Source organism: Haematobia irritans, chromosome 1, assembly GCF_050003625.1.
Source record: "Haematobia irritans isolate KBUSLIRL chromosome 1, ASM5000362v1, whole genome shotgun sequence".
In the NCBI taxonomy this organism is placed as follows: Eukaryota; Metazoa; Arthropoda; class Insecta; order Diptera; family Muscidae; genus Haematobia; species Haematobia irritans.
In genome coordinates, this window is record NC_134397.1 from 2,995,426 (window position 1) to 3,016,469 (window position 21,044).

The following is a 21,044-nucleotide window of genomic DNA, read 5'->3' on the forward strand; positions in this document are numbered from 1 at the left end:
AAATCAAATCAATTTCTTTCAAATTAATTTAAAGCGATTTTTAGCTAACTCAATACTTATGCAGTCTTGAGTCAGTTGAATTTTGTCCGAACTCACTTTTTCTCGATAAGCAATAAGTTACCTTTTTTGCTTAAGTAAAAGTAAAGTGATAGAAACAATTCAAATAAGCAAACAAAAAATATGTATTCGCTTCTGTAACTATCAATTTGAATTTGAGCTTTTATATTTGTTTCAGTTTAGTTTTTTTTTTGTCATGCATCCCGGTAAGTTACATTTAAATAAACAATTAAAATCCAATTTAATAACTAAACTTTTATTTATTGTTTACTAAAAAACATCATCGCCAGTGACGGCAGTTTCCATTTAAACTTTGAATAAAATTTTTAAATAGCTTGAAGATGAATATATTGAGAAATGCCTTTAAGACTTTTTGACTTCCCTAATGAATGCCATTTCCATTAAGTGTGCGATATTAACAAAGCAGATACAACTCCATCTCATATGAGCGAAAAAAATTAAGACAACGCTCAAACAAGACAAAATCACCTAATATTGCCCGAATTTGTATTAACGTTAAATTATATTTTATTTATTGTAATATTATTACAAAGACTGAATTGTTATTATTATATTTTAATTAATTAAAAACAAAATGAACGAAAAAAAAAAATTTTGAAAAACATAAACTAAGCAGGAGATAACTCATAGTAAGCTCATATATTATCTCCCTAAAGCTCACTCATTTTGAGCTCTCTTTTGGCGAGTTTAAGCTTATGCAGGGTGAGTGAGAACTTACTCGTTCCAATGACAACACGTGTTAAAACGGATTGGGATTTTACATTGGAAAAGAGCTTTTGAGTCACCTGTGACTCAGTTATGGCTAACAATGTCAAAAATGTTTACACCGACTTTTTGAATCTTTCGTATCTTCAAATATGTACTGCATTGCGTATAATATATGTTTTTAAAATAATTTTTAGTAGTCATACGTTACAGTTCGTTTGAGGTCATCTTGGGCGTATGAGTAACGATATTATTAACGTTACTCATTGAACATTTGCACAACCATAAAGATCGTAAAGGGTGATTTGTTAAGAGCTTGATAACTTTAAAAAAAAAAAACGCATAAAATTTGCAAAATCTCATCGGTTCTTTATTTGAAACGATTGGTCCATGACATTTACTTTTTGAAGATAATTTCATTTAAATGTTGACCGCGGCTGCGTCTTAGGTGGTCCATTCGGAAAGTCCAATTTTGGGCAACTTTTTCGAGCATTTCGGCCGGAATAGCCCGAATTTCTTCGGAAATGTTGTCTTCCAAAGCTGGAATAGTTGCTGGCTTATTTCTGTAGACTTTAGACTTGACGTAGCCCCACAAAAAATAGTCTAAAGGCGTCAAATCGCATGATCTTGGTGGCCAACTTACCGGTCCATTTCTTGAGATGAATTGTTCTCCGAAGTTTTCCCTCAAAATGGCCATAGAATCGCGAGCTGTGTGGCATGTAGCGCCATCTTGTTGAAACCACATGTCAACCAAGTTCAGTTCTTCCATTTTTGGCAACAAAAAGTTTGTTAGCATCGAACGATAGCGATCGCCATTCACCGTAACGTTGCGTCCAACAGCATCTTTGAAAAAATACGGTCCAATGATTCCACCAGCGTACAAACCACACCAAACAGTGCATTTTTCGGGATGCATGGGCAGTTCTTGAACGGCTTCTGGTTGCTCTTCACTCCAAATGCGGCAATTTTGCTTATTTACGTAGCCATTCAACCAGAAATGAGCCTCATCGCTGAACAACATTTGTCGATAAAAAAGCGGATTTTCTGCCAACTTTTCTAGGGCCCATTCACTGAAAATTCGACGTTGTGGCTCGTTAGTAAGTCTATTCATGATGAAATGTCAAAGCATACTGAGCATCTTTCTCTTTGACACCATGTCTGAAATCCCACGTGATCTGTCAAATACTAATGCATGAAAATCCTAACCTCAAAAGAATCACCCTTTATATCCTTCAACTAAAAATTGACGGAAACCCCGTAAACACTTATATTTTGAATTCAATTAAGGAAAGTGGGTATTAGTTTTATATGTGTAGGTTGGAATATATCGAGTCGTATGTTTTGTTAGTGAGTGAATATACATATTGGCATATTAGCGGCATAATTTAGAATAATTCAAAAATAGTATTATTGATCGGTGATTCAATTTTCGATTTTGGGTGGAAAATCTGGAAACGCAACTAAGACGCGATTTGGATGCTGTGTACGTTAACGATTTAAATGTAATAAAAATCTAAAATACTCGCCCCAGAATTAACCCTAACCGAATTAAAAGAAGTATATACAGCAGTAAGTTCGGCCGGGCCGAATCTTAAATACCCAACACCATGAACCAAATATTAGGGTTTCCTTTGAAATTTCAGGAAGGCTTGAGGACTTGAGGACACTTCCCGAAGATAAATTTAAAGATTTCACCTATGAGGGCAATATCAGATTCTGGATTTATAAGAACCATTTTTGTTTGAGTTTTAGAGGAATCATTAACATCTCTTGTAAGTGTGCAAGAAAATTATAAAATAACGTCTTGATTTGAAATCTTAAATTTGTAGAAGTAAAATCTGGAAATTTTACATTGAGTTTCAAGCAATTTTCATGATCAGTGCGCCTTCTACACCCTCAAGAAGTGGAATCGGTCTATATGGAGGCATTACCAAATGGACCGATAAAAACTTAACCGATACACGTTTTTGTGAGCCTAAAATACCAGAATATTTACAATTTCAGCAAATCAGATAAAAACTACGGTTTCTAGAAACCCAAGGAGTTAAATCGGGAGATCGTTCTTATGGGGGCTATACTAAAATATGGACCGATACTCACCGTTTTCGGCACACCTCTTTATGACCCGAAAATACCTCTAGATTTCCAATTTCAGGCAAATAGGATAAAAACTTCGGATTCTAGAAGCCCAAGAAGTAAAATCGGGAAATCGGTTTATATGGGGGCTATACCAAAATATGGACCGATACTCACCATTTTCGGCACACCTCTTTATGGTCCTAAAATACCTCTAGATTTCCAATTTCAGACAAGACCCCAAATCGGGAGGTCGTTTTATATGGGGACCATACCAAAACATGGACCGATAATCACAATTTTTGGCACACGTATTTGTGGTCCTACAATACCTCTAGATTTCCAATTTCAGGTAAATTGAATAAAAACTGCGGTTTCTATAAGCCCAAGAAGTAAAATCGGGAGATCGGTCTATATGGGGGCTATACCAAAATATGGACCGATACTCACAATTTTTGGCACACGTATTTGTGGTCTTACAATACCTCTAGATTTCCAATCTCAGGTAAATTGAATAAAAACTGCGGTTTCTATAAGCCCAAGAACCCAGCAAAAAAGCGTCGCCAAAAAAGTAATGAAAATGTTCTTTTTGGATCCGGAAGTGGTGCAAAATTGACGCAGAAGCGACGAATTTGGCATGGGCTTGTCATAGGACGGAAGTCCTCCATTTCAATAACCGTTGCACTGAATTTGCATCACTTCTTTAGGTGTGATCCGAATTCAAAGTTTTGGATGTAAATTAAAAAATTCTGTGATATTTTGTCAAATAAATAATTTTTATAATTTTGTTATAATTTTTAATGGATTCTAATGCTTGTCGGAAACGTTTGACCTCAAATATTTTCAAAAATTCGCAATTTTTTCAGATTGGATTTAGCATTTTTTTCGACAAAATGTAATTGATTTGTGCCATTTTATGAATTCTTACTCTGTTCTTAACCTATTTGAAACAAAAAAAGTTAAAATTACCCATTAAAAGTATGAAAAAACCAAGTTAAAAAAATTTAATTAAAAGAACATCATTGGGAGTGCATCTTCTGGAAGTGCTTTTAAAGTTGTGCCTTTGGAAGAACTTCCAAATTTTTTTGCTGGGAAGTAAAATCGGGAGATTTTCTATAAGCCCAAGACCCCAAATCGGGAGGATGGTTTATATGGGGACTATATCAAAACCTGGACCGATATAGTCCATCTCCGAACTTGACCTGCCTGCAGACAAAAGACGAGTTTGTGCAAAATTTCAGCACGATTGCTTCATTATTGAAGACTGTAGCGTGATTACAACAGACAGACGGACATCGTTATATCGTCTTAGAATTTCTCCCTGATCAAGAATATATATACTTTATATAGTCGGAAATCGATATTTCGATGTGTTACAAACGGAATGACAAACTTATTATACCCCCGTCACCATTCTATGGTGGTGGGTATAAAAATATATTACAAAGATGATTTGATGAAAAAAAATAACTTGTAGTTTTTCATCCAATGGTGACCCTGAGTTTGTTTCCGTCATATTCCACACTTTAACATAAAGCTTCAACAAACAAATTTGATTTGTGTTTGGTTTTTAATTAAAAAAATAAATTAAAATAAAATGTTTATTATGTTATATATAAATAAATTGATTTCTTTTCAAAAAATTTATTATCGATATTTGGCGATATTTATGCAGGTATGTTTAGAGCACAACATCTGGGAGGGTTTCCTTCTACCATCACCAGATTACTTCCCAGAGAGAACAGCAAAGAGTGCGACATGCATTTGTGGGTGTGTGTACACAATTGTATGTACCTTAATGATGATGGTGTTAGGATATGGATCTTTTTTAATTTTATTTTTTTTTACAAGATGGAAAACATATTACAGAGAGACCAAAAAAATTCTTTTAATAACCGGCCAATTCGGCGAATGTGGAGTCCATTTCGTCGGCCAAAGACTTGTATCTGTCCTTGTTGATGCCCAATTCATCTAGAGTTGGAAGAAATTAAAGAGGGTTTGATTGTTATTAGTGAGATTGTGAATAACGGCAACTGTGATATACAAGAAAAAAAAAACAGTGAAAGAGAACAGATAGGTGTTCGAAAGTGGTAGTGTGATGAGTAGTGCTTAAATTTACTATAGAGTTTATTTCTATGCATTGTGAACACAACAAACACATACACTAGAAGAATTTCTTTAGGTGCATTGCGAACACAACAAACACATACACTTGAAGAAGTTACAAAACTATATTTGGCTGGGAATTGGTTTGGTGTGGTAGGTGGCTGATTACTTTACTTGGATATACTTGAATGCTCAGGGTCTAGAGGGGTACGAGTGGTTGTTTTACAGCAGCACAAAACAATTAAAAATATTCAGATGAGAGTTTAATGGACAATGGGGAAGGGTATTGTCAATAACGTGTTGTTGATGTTGTTTTGTTGTCATCCACACAGCGTCCTTAATTTCTTTGATGCAATCTCCAGGGGTTCAGAGATCATGTGCCGTGTGACTAAGAAATATATGATTTGACGCAAAACAAGTAACAGAAACGCTACGCTAAGAGTGGAGTTGCATGTGCACGAAATACGTGCGTCCATTGGTGTTGTGTGGCATGTAAAAGGTTTGTCCAAAATAATCGCTTGTGGTTACAGCGTTTTTCGCGAACCCACAACCGACAATATGATAATTTCAAGTGGTTTCAGGCGCGAAAAAGAGGTAGCACTCTGATGTCATTTGGAAAATCCTTTTCCAATGCCGATGCCTGCTGACTAGCGTGTGCAGAATAGTATATGTATGGATTGGAATAATCATTCATGCCACGTAAGAAGATAAAGAACATAAAACAAATAGAACTCAAAATTAAATGTAGGCTTACAATACATATGTAAAATTCGAATGTCGAATTCAATCACCTCATACGGTTGCTGACTTAGTTTATTTTGTACAAGAAACGTAGGCAGGTTGGTAAATTCTTACAATAAACGCTGTTTGACTTTTTACAATGTAGTAGTTTCTTTCAGTGTGTTTCGTGTTTGCAAAATTATAATACACTCGCAGAGTAAATGGTGGTTAAAGCAAAATTTCACTGAACTATGGGCAAGATGGGGTAGGGTATTTGGGTAAGGTAGGAAAAGTGGTTTATACATGGTATGTTATAGAGGGAGTGATGGGGGGGGGGGGGGGTGTTCTACTGTGTGATCGTATAACCTTGTGGTAACTGAGAAACATCGGAAGTTGTTCCCTCCATACAATACAAATAGAAGTCTAAAGTTTTCCTAAATTTCTCCTGTAGTGGAGGGGAGTAAAGGGGACAGACACAGACGATCTGTTTGAATTAAACTTAATATTTGTCTTGTGTGTATGTGTATGTGTAAGTGTATAGTATTTGTGTTTTTTTTTGCATTTTTAATATCCAGTAAGTTCAGCGAAGGTGGAATCCAAATCATCGCAGATTGCTTTGTATTTTTCTTTTTCTTGGAAGAGACGGTCTGTAAAAAGCATTATTGTTGTTGTTTTAATATTATTAGAAAAGCATATTTACAAAGATTACTATTAAGGAAGATCTTAAGGTTAGTTTAGACATGTTTTCCAAGCGGATTCTGTTCAGATCAGATGATCTAAGCAAGTAGCGCAAGGAATTCTTACCTTCTAGCCTATCGACTTCCTTCTGGAGACGCTTAACGTGCTTCTCAGCGTGTTCGGCACGTTGTTCAGCTTCCTTCAATTTGACGGTCAAGGTCTTCATTTCACGCTTGAATTCTTCAACACGTTGGTTGGCCTTTTCTTCGGATACTTCCAAAGATTTCAAGGAGTTACCGACAACCTAATGAAGAGTTAAAAGAATCCTGGTTTTGGTGACCATATAAAAAACACAAGTTGAATTTAGGATTACCTTCAATTCTTCTTCAAGTTCCATGATCTTGGCTTCACCGGAACGGACACGATCTTCAGCTACTTCCAATTCATCTTCAACGAAGGCCAACTTGCGGGATACTTCATCGGACTTGGTATCAGCATCTTCAGCCAACATACGGGCTTCCTTCAATTGGTTGGTTAATTGATCCATACGGCCTTCATCTTGTTGGGAACGGTTCTCCAATACTTGGCACATACTACATATGGTAAGCAATGATTAGTTTTTGTTTTTAGTTTGTGATAGATATTGTTTGGCGTAAATGTTTACCGGTTGTTTTCGTCAGCAGCTTGGGAAGCTTCCAACAATTTTTGTTGGGCGCTAGTTGAGCGTTCTTCAGACTTTTCCAAATCTTCTTCAATTTGTTGGACCTTACGATTCAAAGTGGCAACTTCAGATTCGGTGGCGGTCAACAATTTTTCTTTCTCTTCCAATTCGTGGTTGGCCTTCTCCAATTGATCCTTGGAGGAAACCAAATCGGCTTCAACTTGAACCAATTTCTTTTCCAAATCACGAACTTCTTCGTTCAATTTGTCGCAACGAGCATTGGCATCTTTAGCTTGATTTTCACAGGTATCGGCCTTATCAATGGCGTTATCCTTCTCAAGCTTCATCGCTTGCATCTTCTTCTTGATGGCATCCATGTTTGTGTTTTTGTTATTATACTAACGGGAAGGAGAAAAGAAGATATAAACTGCAAAAATAAAAGAAAATATCATAATTAATTTCACAAATCCTCATAGAGTGTGGGTACCCTACATCTAATGTCTAAAGGCAAATATTTCTGGGAATACTTGATGTTCCATATCATGATGATTGTTAATAAATATAAAGAAAATTGCATATATTGAAGGAAAAAAATGGAGTTAGAAATTGCAAAAAATATATTGGGAACACATTTACAATTTTAGGAAATTCTGAAATATTTTTTGGGTAATTAAATTTTAGTTAAAATATATGTTTCGTTTGTATTTAATTTTTGTCTATTGTCTTGTCTTTTTTGAGTGTATCAAATTTTGGGTTGTAAAACGATTCTTTCTATCTCATAAACTTTGGTCACGCGCAGAGAAGGAATTTGGTTTCCTCAAACTTATTTCAAAAACTAAATTTTATATTTGAATGACTAACGTGCTAACACATATCACAATGTACTGAATGGTCTAAGTGAGCCTGAATCTTAATCGGGCTGCCACTTTAACCTTTAACCTAACATGCAACATTTTTGCCGCAAAAATGTTTTGTTCTCGCCAAACATAATAAAATTACATGTTTGTGACAAACATGTTGCATGTTCCCCTTGAAAAGTCCATAACATTTTGATCGTGAAACATGTTTGAGGGGGTTATATACCTTATTTGTGTTCCGAAAGTCATCCTAAATTTTCAATTTCAAAATATCAGCAAAATTAAAGTTCGTTATTTATTATGGGTATATGAATGAATATTTTAAAAGCGAATATCCATTAAAAAAATTAATAAGTGTTAAATACGTTCTCCTTTGGATGCCCATAAAATATCTAAAATTTAGTTTGATAAACAATTTGCTCTGTTGGCAAGCATATCCCACATTCATACATGTGAAGAATATGCAACAACAAATCAATGTATATAAGAATGAATCTTAATTATCTCAATGATTGCTTGTGAGAGTGTTGTATAAACAAAATATTGTGGTATTATTAACATTATTTTCAAGGGTTGTTGTATACCCACGCAATTAGTTTCGTCAGATATGGCCCATCATTTCCACACCAAAAGCCCGAACGATTACGATCGATCATCTGAATGGGTGTGTGTGAGTATGTGTAGATTTCGCAAAAGCTTTTTGATTTTAAAAATAGTTTGGCAATCACACAAATAAACATTATTTGGAATTTTCTCTATTTGTTTATCGTTCATATTAATATTAGATGTATGATATTTAAGCTTTTCTACCCACTGCCCAAATACATAAAAAAATATGAGTGGGATGTTTCGAAAATTTAGATGAGTATATATGCCCCGAATTACCATTTATGAATATATATGTGTTAATTTTTGGAAAATTTTAAAATTGCTTGATTTTTGCCGAAATTTAGAAGGAAGAGAGAGATAGAGAGTTTTCACCCATATTAATGGTAAATTAATAGATGGAATAACGGGTCAATATTATAATATAAAATAGAAATTTCCATAGGAACTAATTCCACAAAAAGATGTACAACATTTAATTTAATATTACAAAGATACATTGATTCTCGAAAAACATTGCACATTTCTTAACGCTTATATGCAGTAATTCGAACACATAGATGAAGATTTATCTCATGTTCTAAATTTCTTTATAATTATTTCAAAAATTCTGGTTGTTCCTTTACCTGGTTTTTATAAAAAGCTCTAAAAACAAAACAAATATTAATTTACAATTTGCTACTCTCTTCAATGAAGACAAGCGATTAGCTACAAAATATATAGGCATTTTGCAAATGTTCCTAAATTTCGGTATTATTAGAAAGTAATAACAAGAGAAAATTTGGCTACTTCAATATATTATACAGTGAATTCGTAATAGTAAAAACATCTACATTGATATGACATTGACACTATGTTCAAAGTATGTAAATGATTTCCGAGCAGTGTTCAATCAAAGCTCAATAGATAAAATTAAAAATTTTATGAAGCCTTAACAAATTGGGTTTCTTTTGTATCAACATCTTAGTACAGAAAAAGCTCTCTTGTACATGTTGTATAAAAAAGCTTCACGCATACTCGATCGATCATTTATATTTTTGAGATATTTAATTAATTTTTTTTACTTTATGAATTTTGTTAGTGGGTGGGTTCTTGGTGTGTAAGACTCAAGGCTAATTTAAACTTTTAAAGAAAAAGCTCTTTAGCCTGGCTAAGTATACTTTTCAGATTTTGACGAGTGTGCAAATGTTGTGTATAGATATGCATATGGGTGTGTGCAATGTGTGTATGTGCGCGTTTAACATATGTATATATAGATTGTATTATATGAGCTTGTGTATATGCCTTCGTATGGGAATATTAACAAATACACTCATATTACTTGCAGAGTGTAAATTTGAATGAAAAGCGATTCAGTTACAAAAATTCCTTTTTTGTCTATAGTACAAATTCTCTTTAAAAAAACTATATGATTACTATTGAGGTTTAATATAATTTTATATATTTTTCATTTATTTTTTTTTGTATTGCTAGACTCTACGATGCAAACAAAAAAAAAATTATTATCCAAATGGGTTTTATTGTTGTAGGTTATTATGTCATGGCACGCACTCACACACACACACATAGATTTATAGGTAATTTGAAGTAATTTCCGTTAGAATATTTTAAAAATATTTTCTTTTTTGTACAATTTTTTTTTAATAGTTCACATCCATATTTTTCATAAAACATATTTATACACAAAATTATTTTCTTCCAATATATATTTTTTATTTTCATATTTTATAATATTTATTGTTATTAGAAAATAAATTTCTGTTTTCTTTAAACATTTTGTTGAATATCCTTTTTGGAAATTTTTAAACTGCGACTAACCTTAGCGTTCCAAACACACTATACGCTGTCGAAACCCCGAGAACACTGATGCAGACCAACTTTTCGACCACACAAAGCCCCAATCGCAAAAAATTTTACCCATACAAAAAATATCTCAATATTATTGGTTGTGTGTACATACACACATATACATGTTAGTACTATTTCGAAAATTTCCACAAAAAAAATCCCCCTAAATTTTCTCTCTGATCTTGTATATGCGAAGCATGAGGAGCATTTTCTAATAAAAATAAAATCCCATGAAGGTGGGTTGGTATATTAAAATTTCCCAATGCACCTACTCATTTTCCATTCGCACTTTCGTTCGTTCGCAAACTTGTAATGGGATTAGTGAGTGTTAAAATAAACACATACTACTATAGTGACTATACATATATGGTCTACCCATACTATTAAGCTCACACACATGGGAACATACGTGTGTTGAAATATAATTTAATAAATACGAATATATTTTTTAGTGGCTGATTTAGTTGAATATATCCTCCCATAAACAATTCCGTTCTCTCTCTTTCTTTCTCTCCAACCTCATCACTCTTCCTCGCTATGTTCTCTTTCGATATTCTGTGTATCCGTGAATTTAAAAATAGATTACAAATTGTGTGTATGTCGTCTCATGAAAAGTCTATTAGAAAATGCTGCGAGTCCATTTAATATTTGAAAATATTCTATCACCTTGTTTTTTATTTTGTATTTTTTTTTCTTTTACATTTTGGAGCAGAAATTTTTTATGTTTAAAATATGTTTGCTCTGCTGACTCTTGAAGGCAGATAATTGTATGTATATAGTTTTCTTCACATATTGGAAAAGAATTCTGATTGCTGTAAATTTAGGTCATTTCGTAAGAGAGTTCTTTCTTATGTTAGGACCTATTGATGGCTATTTTTCGTTAAAGATTACAAAAACAAGTATTGGAATAATTTAAACAGCCCATTTGATGCTGAGGTAATCATAGGACATTTAACACAATTTGTTTATCGAAAATTTCGGTATAGAAATTTGATATATACCAGTGTTGTTCTTTTGGGTGGGATGCATGGTCTATTCATGTCCATAAATTTATAGTTCACAATGATAATACATATTCTCGTATATGAATTGATAGCGTTTGTATGTTATGGGTATATGATTGAAAAATGTTTTCATTTTGTGCAGGTTCATATGTTATTGAGAAAAAAATTATTTTTCCCATACTTGCAGTACAATTAGAGATTCAATGCAAAAGTACAAATAACGGGAATGAACGTCCCAAAGTTCTAATAGAAGAAGAACTCAGAACACAGGCATTAATTTCGACCTGCACCTTTCTACTCTAGGAAAAATATATGTATAAGTGCACAGATTAAAATGATGGTCTATTTTATTAAAAAAGTTCATTATAAAGTATATAACATATATTTTGGAAACAAGTAAGAAACACAATATTGAATAATCATACCAATTTGGCTTTTATGGTTTTACTTTGAATTGAAAGAAGAGCAACATGAAATGCATTTTTTCTCGCATTCAATTTGCAGTCTCACAAACTCTAGGTAGTAGTGATGTTTGGACTGGTATCTAAAAAAAGGTTGGTACTTTTTACTCTCAAAGCTAATGGAAGAAAATTTAAAAAAAAATTGGGGTGACATCGAAAATGCTTTTGACCTGATTCGGTTATGATTTACGTTGGACGATATTTTTTCCTTGTTTACCAGGGTACTATGTTTGGTTTTCACGCCTAATAAGCTTAAAATATCCATGAATTTGGAAATATTAAAATATTCGCAATTATTGCATTGGATCTTTTAGATCCGTAATTTGACAAGATTTTATTTAATATTATCGCTGCCACATATATTATTCCATTTCTCAGGGACTTGGGGGAAAATCCGAACATAGCTCCCATCTAGTGCTTTACATTTTTAGGCCAAAAATCGTATACATTCTAAAAAAATAGCTTGCCCGGTTTCAAGGATTTTGTTTTCACACTAATGACTTTGGTATTGATTCCAACCCAAAGAAGCGGAGAATTGAAGTAAGAATACGTTAAAGACACAATTCTCTTTCAAATTTGAGTTTTGAGTACTTGATTCTAATAAACAAATTTGAAATTATTCGTTTTTTTTTTCATGAGCTATCCAAGTCCAAGAATTCCAAGAATCCATGAGCTATCCAAGTCCAAGAATTTTTTCAGAGTTGTTAACGCCAAGTTGACCTTATCCCAACAAAATTTTCTTTCGTGTCAATATATCCATTTTTAAGTCGAATCACTTAACTATAAGGACAAATTGATTTCATTGAAAAGCTTATCGACTTTTGGACAAAACAAAGTCAGAGAAATGCGTCTTGTATGTTTAAAAATTCATATTTTAAGGGTATGAAATCTTTGACCTCATGAAAATTTTTTTCAGTGTACTTGGTCAATGAAAAAAAAAATAAAAAGCAGCCCGTTTTGATATGAAAATTATGGTATTACTTATGTCTGCTTTCCATTGCTTGTTTAGTATTGATCTAATTGTGTTTATGTCCTTTCATATCATCGCAGCCCTCGTAAATTATTATACAAATTCTCAAAATAAATGTTAGCCCATATTTGAATCAAAAATTCTTTTTTTACTTTAAGGAAAATTTGGCTTGTTTCAAATGTCCTTAGTTTAATGAAATTTGTCCTTAATATTGTGTAAATTGCATATGTTTCAATGGCAGCGATTTAGTATTTTGGCTGCCCTTCTAATTATTTCATTTTAAAACAAGTAAGAACGGGCTAAATTTCGGCGAAATGTTCAAAGTAGAGGTGTGCACGTGACACGAAATTGTCGAATATTTTCGTGTCCCACGCGTGGGTTGTGAGTCACGCTGATGACAATGCGGTAAGTGTACGCGAGCGTGAGTCACGAAAATAATATCTTCGTGAGTGTGCGTTAATGACGAATTTCGGGAAAATACGCTCACGAAACTAACCCGCTCAAGAACATAAAACGCTTACTAGTTGAATTCATTTAAAATTTTATTGACGCTTAGGATGCTAAAAATTTAATAACGCTCTTGATTTTATTCATGATCGTGTTTTCAGTCAGGTCCCTCAGGTAAATTGAGTCACGACATTTTTCTTGAGTGTCTTTAAAAGATAGTCGTGAGAGTCTTTAAAAGATGTTCGTGCGTGAGTACAAATTTTCTTTTCGTGCACCCTCAAAAAAAATCGCTTCTTTAACATATGTTCCAAACATATTTTGCAGGAAGCACATATATTATTGCATACTGCCGAAACATTAATATGTTTATTTTATGTGAACATATTATATGTTTGGAAGCATTTTGAGCCAAAAATATTATATGCTTGGAAGAATTTTTCCCAAACACGATTGTGCTCATTCCCTAACATACTCGTAATTTTCACTTCCACGAAATTTTTTTGTTATTGGCACCTTTTTCTGTAATACAAATAATGTTGAAGAAATTATTCACTTTTATAATTTTTTTTTAAATTTTACCTTTCGCCTGCACGGAGAATCGAACCGAGGACCATACAGTTTGTAAGCCAACACACTATCCACTGGGCTACGTAGCTGTTATAGTCACCAGTAGATAATTATCGTTTTAAGTTACATTTATATAGCATAGTTTGCAGCGCCCACGAGCCCATGCAAACATAACATTATTTAACAGAAACATACATTTGTTTGCCACGTGGAGCAGTGGTTAGCATGTCTGCCTTGCATACAAAGGGTCGTGGGTTCAATCCCTGCTCCGACAGAACATTTTTTTTTGTTTTTTTGTTTTTTTTTTTTTTTAATTTACACATTTATATTTATACTATATTAATTTTTTTTTAAATGAAACTTCGAAATGTGTGTTATTAAAGATTTATAGTCAGTAACAGTGCTTAATATAAACGAAATTGACTGATTTTTGGATAAAATATTATTTTTTATTGCAAAAATAACAATTTTTTAATAAAAAACTGTTTTTGTACAAAACTTTAAAATTCGGAAGGAATTCAAAAACTAACAAAAGAAGAATGTGGAGTCGAGTATAAACATTTATACATAATTTTATAATATAAACATAAATTTATTTAGGAATGAACAGTTTTTTACTAGCATTTAACACCATCGCTCTAAAATTCCTTTTATTTTTCTTTAATAATTCATTTTAAAGAAAATAAACTTTTTAAATTGTTTTAGCTGTAAAACTCGAACTTAATGCCCGCTTTTATATTTGATGGTGTCCGTCAACTCCTCGTGGACTACTTTTTAATAAAGAGGAACTAAAGTTTGTTTTTTTACATTTTACTGTGTAATTTTTCACTATTTCCTCCTTATTTCATTTTACTGTCCCAACTGTAAAAAGAGTATAGTGCCCTTTCGTTATTTTTACGAAGACCCCTGATTTATTTTAACGAAAAATTGTGCCCATAATGCCAAAATGATAAACAAAACACATGTTCACACATGCATAAAATGCTGCTCTCAAGGCGAAAACATATGCAGTTTGTTTTTCAAATGTCTATTCTCTTGGTTCCGAATGTCTATTCTCTTGGTTCCGAATGTCTATTCTCTTTATTCAAATTAAATAATATTTAGACTTAAGCATATCAAATATTTAGTCTTATCATAAAACAGTTTTCCGAAACAACATACAAGCGGTTTCACAGAAATTGTTCTTTTTTCATTCTCTCGCTTTGTTCTGTTGATATCTTTCGTCAACCCTCCCGGTTTCCATCTCTATTTCTTTCTCTATATTCTCTTTTTGTCGCTCTCTGAATAAAATATCACAACATATATATGTTTACTCGAAATTTGTTAATTTATATATGTTTACATTCACACATATTATTTTTATGAAACATTCATGCCCCAAACATAATATATTCTAACATATTAACATAGATGTCCCAAACATTTAGTGTTAGTTTAGGAACATTACATGTTCGCACTTAAATATATTGTGGTTTAAAATCGTGCCCGAAACACATTTTGTTTATATCGGAACATATGAAAAACATATTTTTCTAACAGTGTGAGTAAGATTTTTCCGTTCGAGGTGTACATGAGCGTGAGTTAAATATTACTCACTTGCACACCACTAGTTCAAAGTATTTTGCCATGAACAATTTAGGTTAGGTTTGTGGCAGCTCACTTTGACTATTCAGTCCATTGTGATGCCACAGTGGTGAACTTCTCTCTTATCACTGAGTGCTGCCCGATTCCATGTTAAGCTCAATGACAAGGGACCTCCTTTTTATAGCCGAGTCCGAACGGCGTTCCACATTCCAGTGAAACCCCTTAGAGAAGCTTTGAAACCCTCAGAAATGTCACCAGCATTACTGAGGTGGGATAATCCACCGCTGAAAAACTTTTTGGTGTTCGGTATGAACAATTTGGATTGTTTCAAAATATGCGCGTAGTACAGATTGATGAGTGTTGCTTTTAGAATTCATGATGCTTGCAGTGTTGTTGCAATTACGAATGTGTTGCCCAGTACATGCAGAGCAGTTTTGCAATTCCAAAAAGTCCCTTAGACTACATGTGTACGAGGGCAGTTCGGAAACTTCTTAACCTAGCACAAAAAGCGCGGTATAAACAGAAAAAAGTTAAGTGTTTTGGAAACTTCCATCTCCGTTAACACATGTTAAATTTTGTTTCGATCTGGCAACTCCTTCATATAGAAACAGGTGTTCAAAAAAGACGCATCCGCAATTTGTTTACAATGGAAAAATTAGAAATGCGTGCTGTCATTAAATATTTACATAAAAAAGGTTTATCGGGACAAGAAATTCATAATGATATGGTGAATGTGTTAGGTGAAAGTGCTCCTTCATATGCAACAGTAAAAAATTGAGTTGCTGAATTTAAACGTGGTCGTACTAGCATTGAAGATGAACCACGTAGTGGACGTCCAAAAACAGCAACAACAACAGAAATTGTAGCCAAAGTGCATGATATGGTATTAAATGATCGACGAATAAAAGTGCGTGAAATTGCTAATATCATGGGCATCTCAAATGATCGAGTCCATTTAATTTTGCATGAAGAACTACAGATGAAAAAGCTTTCTGCAAGATGGGTGCCGCATTTGTTAACAGTCGATCAAAAACGCATAAGAATGAACATTTCTCAAGCTTGTTTGGATCGTTTTAAGGGAAATAAAATGGATTTTAAGCGTCGTTTCATAACTGAAGAATGAACATTTCTCAAGCTTGTTTGGATCGTTTTAAGCGAAATAAAATGGATTTTAAGCGTCGTTTCATAACTGTTGATGAGACATGGATCCACCACTATACTCCAGAGACAAAAGAACAATCCAAACAATGGACTGGAGGAAGTGCCCCAAAGAAGGCAAAAACAATTGAATCGGCTGGTAAAGTTATGGCAACGGTTTTTTGGGACTTCAAAGGTATTTTATTGATTGACTATCTGCAAAAGGGTAAAACAATAAATTCAGAGTACTATTGCAACCTTTTGGATCAATTAAATGTACAAATTCAAGAAAAACGTCCTGGCTTACAACACAAAAAAATAATTTTTCATCAAGACACCCGCGCACAAGAGTGTTTTAACAATGGCTAAAATCAACGAATTAAAGTACGAGTTGCTTGACCACACACCTTATTCTCCTGATTTAGCTCCCAGTTACTTTTACGTGTTCCCAAACCTAAAAAAATTCCTTGCTGGCAAGCGTTTTACCTCAAATGAAGATATTACTACTGTTCTCACCGCGACATACTGTTGACCTGCCTATATGTTACAATGGGATACCAATAGACTTTGTCCACAGCTTGAGATGTCTGGGCATTGTTATAGATGATAGATTGACATTTGAGGAACACATTGATAATGTGGTTGCCCGCACGATTTGTGGCATTCGCCAGCTCTACAACATAGACCTAGTGCTACCTCGATTTGTAAGGGAAAGACTGGTCCATGCTCTTATTATGCCAAACATTATCTATTGTTTAGAGGTCTATTCTGGCACATCCGACATCATCATGAGGAGAGTAAACTCCGCGTTTAATCAAGCAGTCCGCTTTATATATTCATGCAGATTGTATGACCATATTTCACCATTTGTCCGTCGCTTTATTGGTTCATCATTTTCGAACTTTGTTAACTTTCGCTTACTCTTGACATTCTATAAATTTTTCCGTAGTCGCAACCCGTCTTTCCTTTACAATATGTTTACATTCTGTCACTCTGTACGAGCCAATCAACTTGTTATACCTCGAGTGGGACCTTATTTGGGACATTCATTCACAGTACGAACGGCTAGACTGTTCAATGCCCTTCCCAGCACTTTAAGGGTATTTAATAGTACAAATGCCACATACCGCAAGCATCTTCTGCAATACTGTCAAGATTTGGACTAACATATACCATATTTATATATATAAAATCCTAGTCACTATAATCTGATTATCATAATGCTATTTTTTAATAGGATAAAAAAAAAATAAATAAATAAAAAAAAAAAATAATAATAATAATAATTAAAAAAAAAAAAATAAAATAAAATAAAAAAATAAAAAATAATAATAATAAAAAAAATACCAAAAATAAAACCATATTGTACTTAAGAGTAGGTGTCACTGAAGACGACAATAAAAGCTTTAAATATATATATTTTTTCGCAATAGTAATATTGATTTAAAAGAAAACGATTAAAAATAAATAATAAAAAAAAAAAAGATATAAAAAAATACAAAAATAATAATAATAATAACAATAAAAAAAATATATTAATAATAATTGCAAGAGTAGTTTTTTATTGAAAATTATAAAATTTTGTATTTTTTTTCTTTAGACTTAAGAAGTTTATATTTGTGATAACTTTAATTCCATACCTTTAACCATCTTAGATTATAAGTAAAACTTTGTTTCGAGGAGTTATTCTTTAGTAGATTAATTGTAATTTACCTCAATTGGCCTTTAAGGCTTCAAATTACAAATAAAGATAATAATAATAATAATAATATTACAATTACAGTTGTAAACCACTATTTTGGAGACCTTGAGGAAAACTATTTTAATCAAGGGATAGAATTGCTAGAAAAGCGTTGGACTAAGTGTATTGAAGTTTCAGGAGATTATATTTAAAAATAAAAATATTTTTGAAAAACTAACTATTCTCTTTCATTGATAGGCTAAGAAGTTTCCGAACCGCCCTCGTATGAACTCATTTCCAATTAGGAAGACTCTTAAGTGGTACTACAATGATCGCCAACATCGATAGAGAAATGAACCAAAAAAAATTTTGAATATATTTTGACATCACTCTTTTTTGAATTATTTGAAGAAAACCAAAAACCCCCTCCCAAACATATTATGCTTCAAGCATATATTTTCAGAATTTGTACAAACAAAAATTTGTTTGTACTGTGCAAACATACATATTGTGTGTCGCTGTAAGCATATCTTTTTTAAGGCTCCGAATACGCAATTGAATGTGTAAATTGAATAATGTTTAGACTTAAACACTTCAAATCTTCGAGTTTGACACAAGCTCATTTATCCACATAAAATATGTCTCTCAAGCAGAGTACCATTTTCTCACATTTATTATCGCAGTGGGTTATGTTGATGTCTTTCGTTATCTATCTCGGTCGCCATCTTTATCTTTTTTTCACTATTATCTCTTGCCCTATGTTTATACAAAATTCATAAATTACTATGCATATGTTTCCATCCAGAGACATTCCCTGCCAGCATTTCAAAGTTCCATTTCATCCTCATCGCGACCACAGACTCGTGGCACTACAACAATCGCCAACTGTGATGGGGGAAGCGTATCAAAATGTATGAAATGTACATGCAAGTATTTCGCCATCACTATTGTTACAAGAGCCATTTTATATTTAGTGAAACACCAAGCGCAACTAGCTTATTATAATTTATTTAAATAAAAACGATAATAAAGTGCTGAAAACATAGTTAATTCGCTTAAAATTGTGAAAGGTATATTTTTGAACAGTTTTTGACTTTCCAAATGGATTAAGTGATAGTTTTTCAGATATTTTTCCAGACACGCTACATCCATCGAGAATAAAAACACTGGCTGATAGACAGAATATAAATTGGGTCTTCAAACAATAGTGATGGCAAACTACTTACATGTACATTTTGTACTTTTTGATATGCTTCCCCCATCACTGTTGACGATTGTTGTAGTGACATTTACGAGTCTGTGGTAGCGATGAGGATGAAATGGAACTTTGAAATGCTGGCAGGGATGTGATAGTCGTGTAAATGTTATATTTGTAAGAATTTAAAAATGTTTAATCAAATTAATAAACATCATCGTTTTATTGACCACTATGATTCTTTTACAACTATCTTAAAATTCACTTTTTCTAATTGTTTGAAGGGGCTCTTATTGGCGTCGTTCTAAATTTATCCAGAAAGGCACCTAATAATTGCATTCATGCGATACTTTTTTGTAGTAACTTGGCGTGGTACAACTTCTCAATAGTGACGGCGTTTTTCCGAGGAGTTTTGGATATCGTATACGACTGTTTTTGACGTGGTGGGGATTCTCAGAAGCGCCGCCAAATTCAAAAAGTGTTGGCAGGGTTATATTTAAGAAAAACATAATATGTTCTAAAATATTAACATATATGTCCCAAACATGTTATACTAGTTTACGAATATTATAAGTTTGCACTTATAACTAATATCCCTGCCAGCATTTCAGTGTTCCATTTCATCCTCATCGCTACCACAGACTCGTAAGTGACACTGCAACAATCGCCAACTGTGATAGTATTTTGCCATCACTATTCGCATGAAAGTATTTTGCCATCACTACTGTTACAAGAGCCATTTTATATTTTGTGAAACACCAAGCGCAACTGGCTTATTATAATTTATTTCAATGAAAACGAAAATAAAGTGCTGAAAACATAGTTATTACGCTTAAAATTGTGAAAACTAAATTGGTGAACAATTTTTGACTTTCCACATGGAATAAAGTGATAGTTTTTCAAATATTTTTCCAGACACGCTGCCTCCATTGGGAATAAAAGTACTGGCTGATAGACGCTACAACATTTAACTTACAACTTGTAACTCAACATCAATCTCTTATTAATGCATAAAAATGTGTTAAATGTGATGTGATAGCCGTATAAATGTTATATTTATGAGAATTTATAAATGTTTCATAAAATTAATAAACATATAAACAATCGTGTTTTACTTGACAACAATGATTCTTTTAAAACTATCTTAAAATGCACTTTGTCTGATTGTTTGAAGGGGCTCTTATTGGCGTCCTTCTAAATGTATCCAGAAGGGCTCCTAATAATTGCACTCATGCGATACTTTTTTGTAGTAACTTGGCGTGGTACAACTTCTCAATAGTGACGGCGCTTTTCCGAGGAGTTTTGGATATCGTATACGACTGTTTTCGACGTAGTGGGGATTCTCTGAAGCGCCCCAAATTCAAAAAATGTTGGCAGGGATGATAAAAAATTGAGTTCCAAACATATAATTTTTACACCGAACAGTATTTTTCGTAAGTATACTCAGAGCTGAAAACATTGTTATTACGCTCAAATTTATGAATGGAATATTGTTGAAATAAGAAAATCTGGCAATACTGTCAGCTTTACACTGGATGCTTTTTGACGATATCTTTTCGATCAAACAACTTTTAACGTTAAGGTAAGTACTATGTTCGCTTTTCGCGTTGAAATTTTCGTGGTTACTTTATCAAAACAGTTCAATATAAAGCAGACAAATCAA

At 33.1% G+C, this 21,044-nt stretch overlaps 1 protein-coding gene across 3 annotated transcripts in view; it reads right to left on the reverse strand.

The window, feature by feature from the left end:
• Positions 1-4,410: 4,410 nt before the first annotated feature.
• Positions 4,411-21,044, reverse strand: part of Tm1 (tropomyosin 1) — a 53,523-nt gene continuing 36,889 nt past the window's right edge. Inside the window, exons 1-6 of one of the 3 annotated variants that reach the window (XM_075288940.1) lie at positions 10,306-10,462; positions 7,028-7,451; positions 6,737-6,956; positions 6,490-6,667; positions 5,757-6,332; positions 4,411-4,830 (exon numbers count right to left, since the gene is read on the reverse strand). In XM_075288940.1, coding sequence (XP_075145055.1) covers positions 6,250-6,332; positions 6,490-6,667; positions 6,737-6,956; positions 7,028-7,401 — 855 coding nt within the window. In that variant the 5' untranslated portion in view covers positions 7,402-7,451; positions 10,306-10,462 and the 3' untranslated portion in view covers positions 4,411-4,830; positions 5,757-6,249. Of the gene's footprint in view, positions 4,831-5,719; positions 6,333-6,489; positions 6,668-6,736; positions 6,957-7,027; positions 7,452-10,305 lie in introns of those variants that run through there. The other 2 variants (XM_075288941.1, XM_075288942.1) reach the window with 2 other exon arrangements.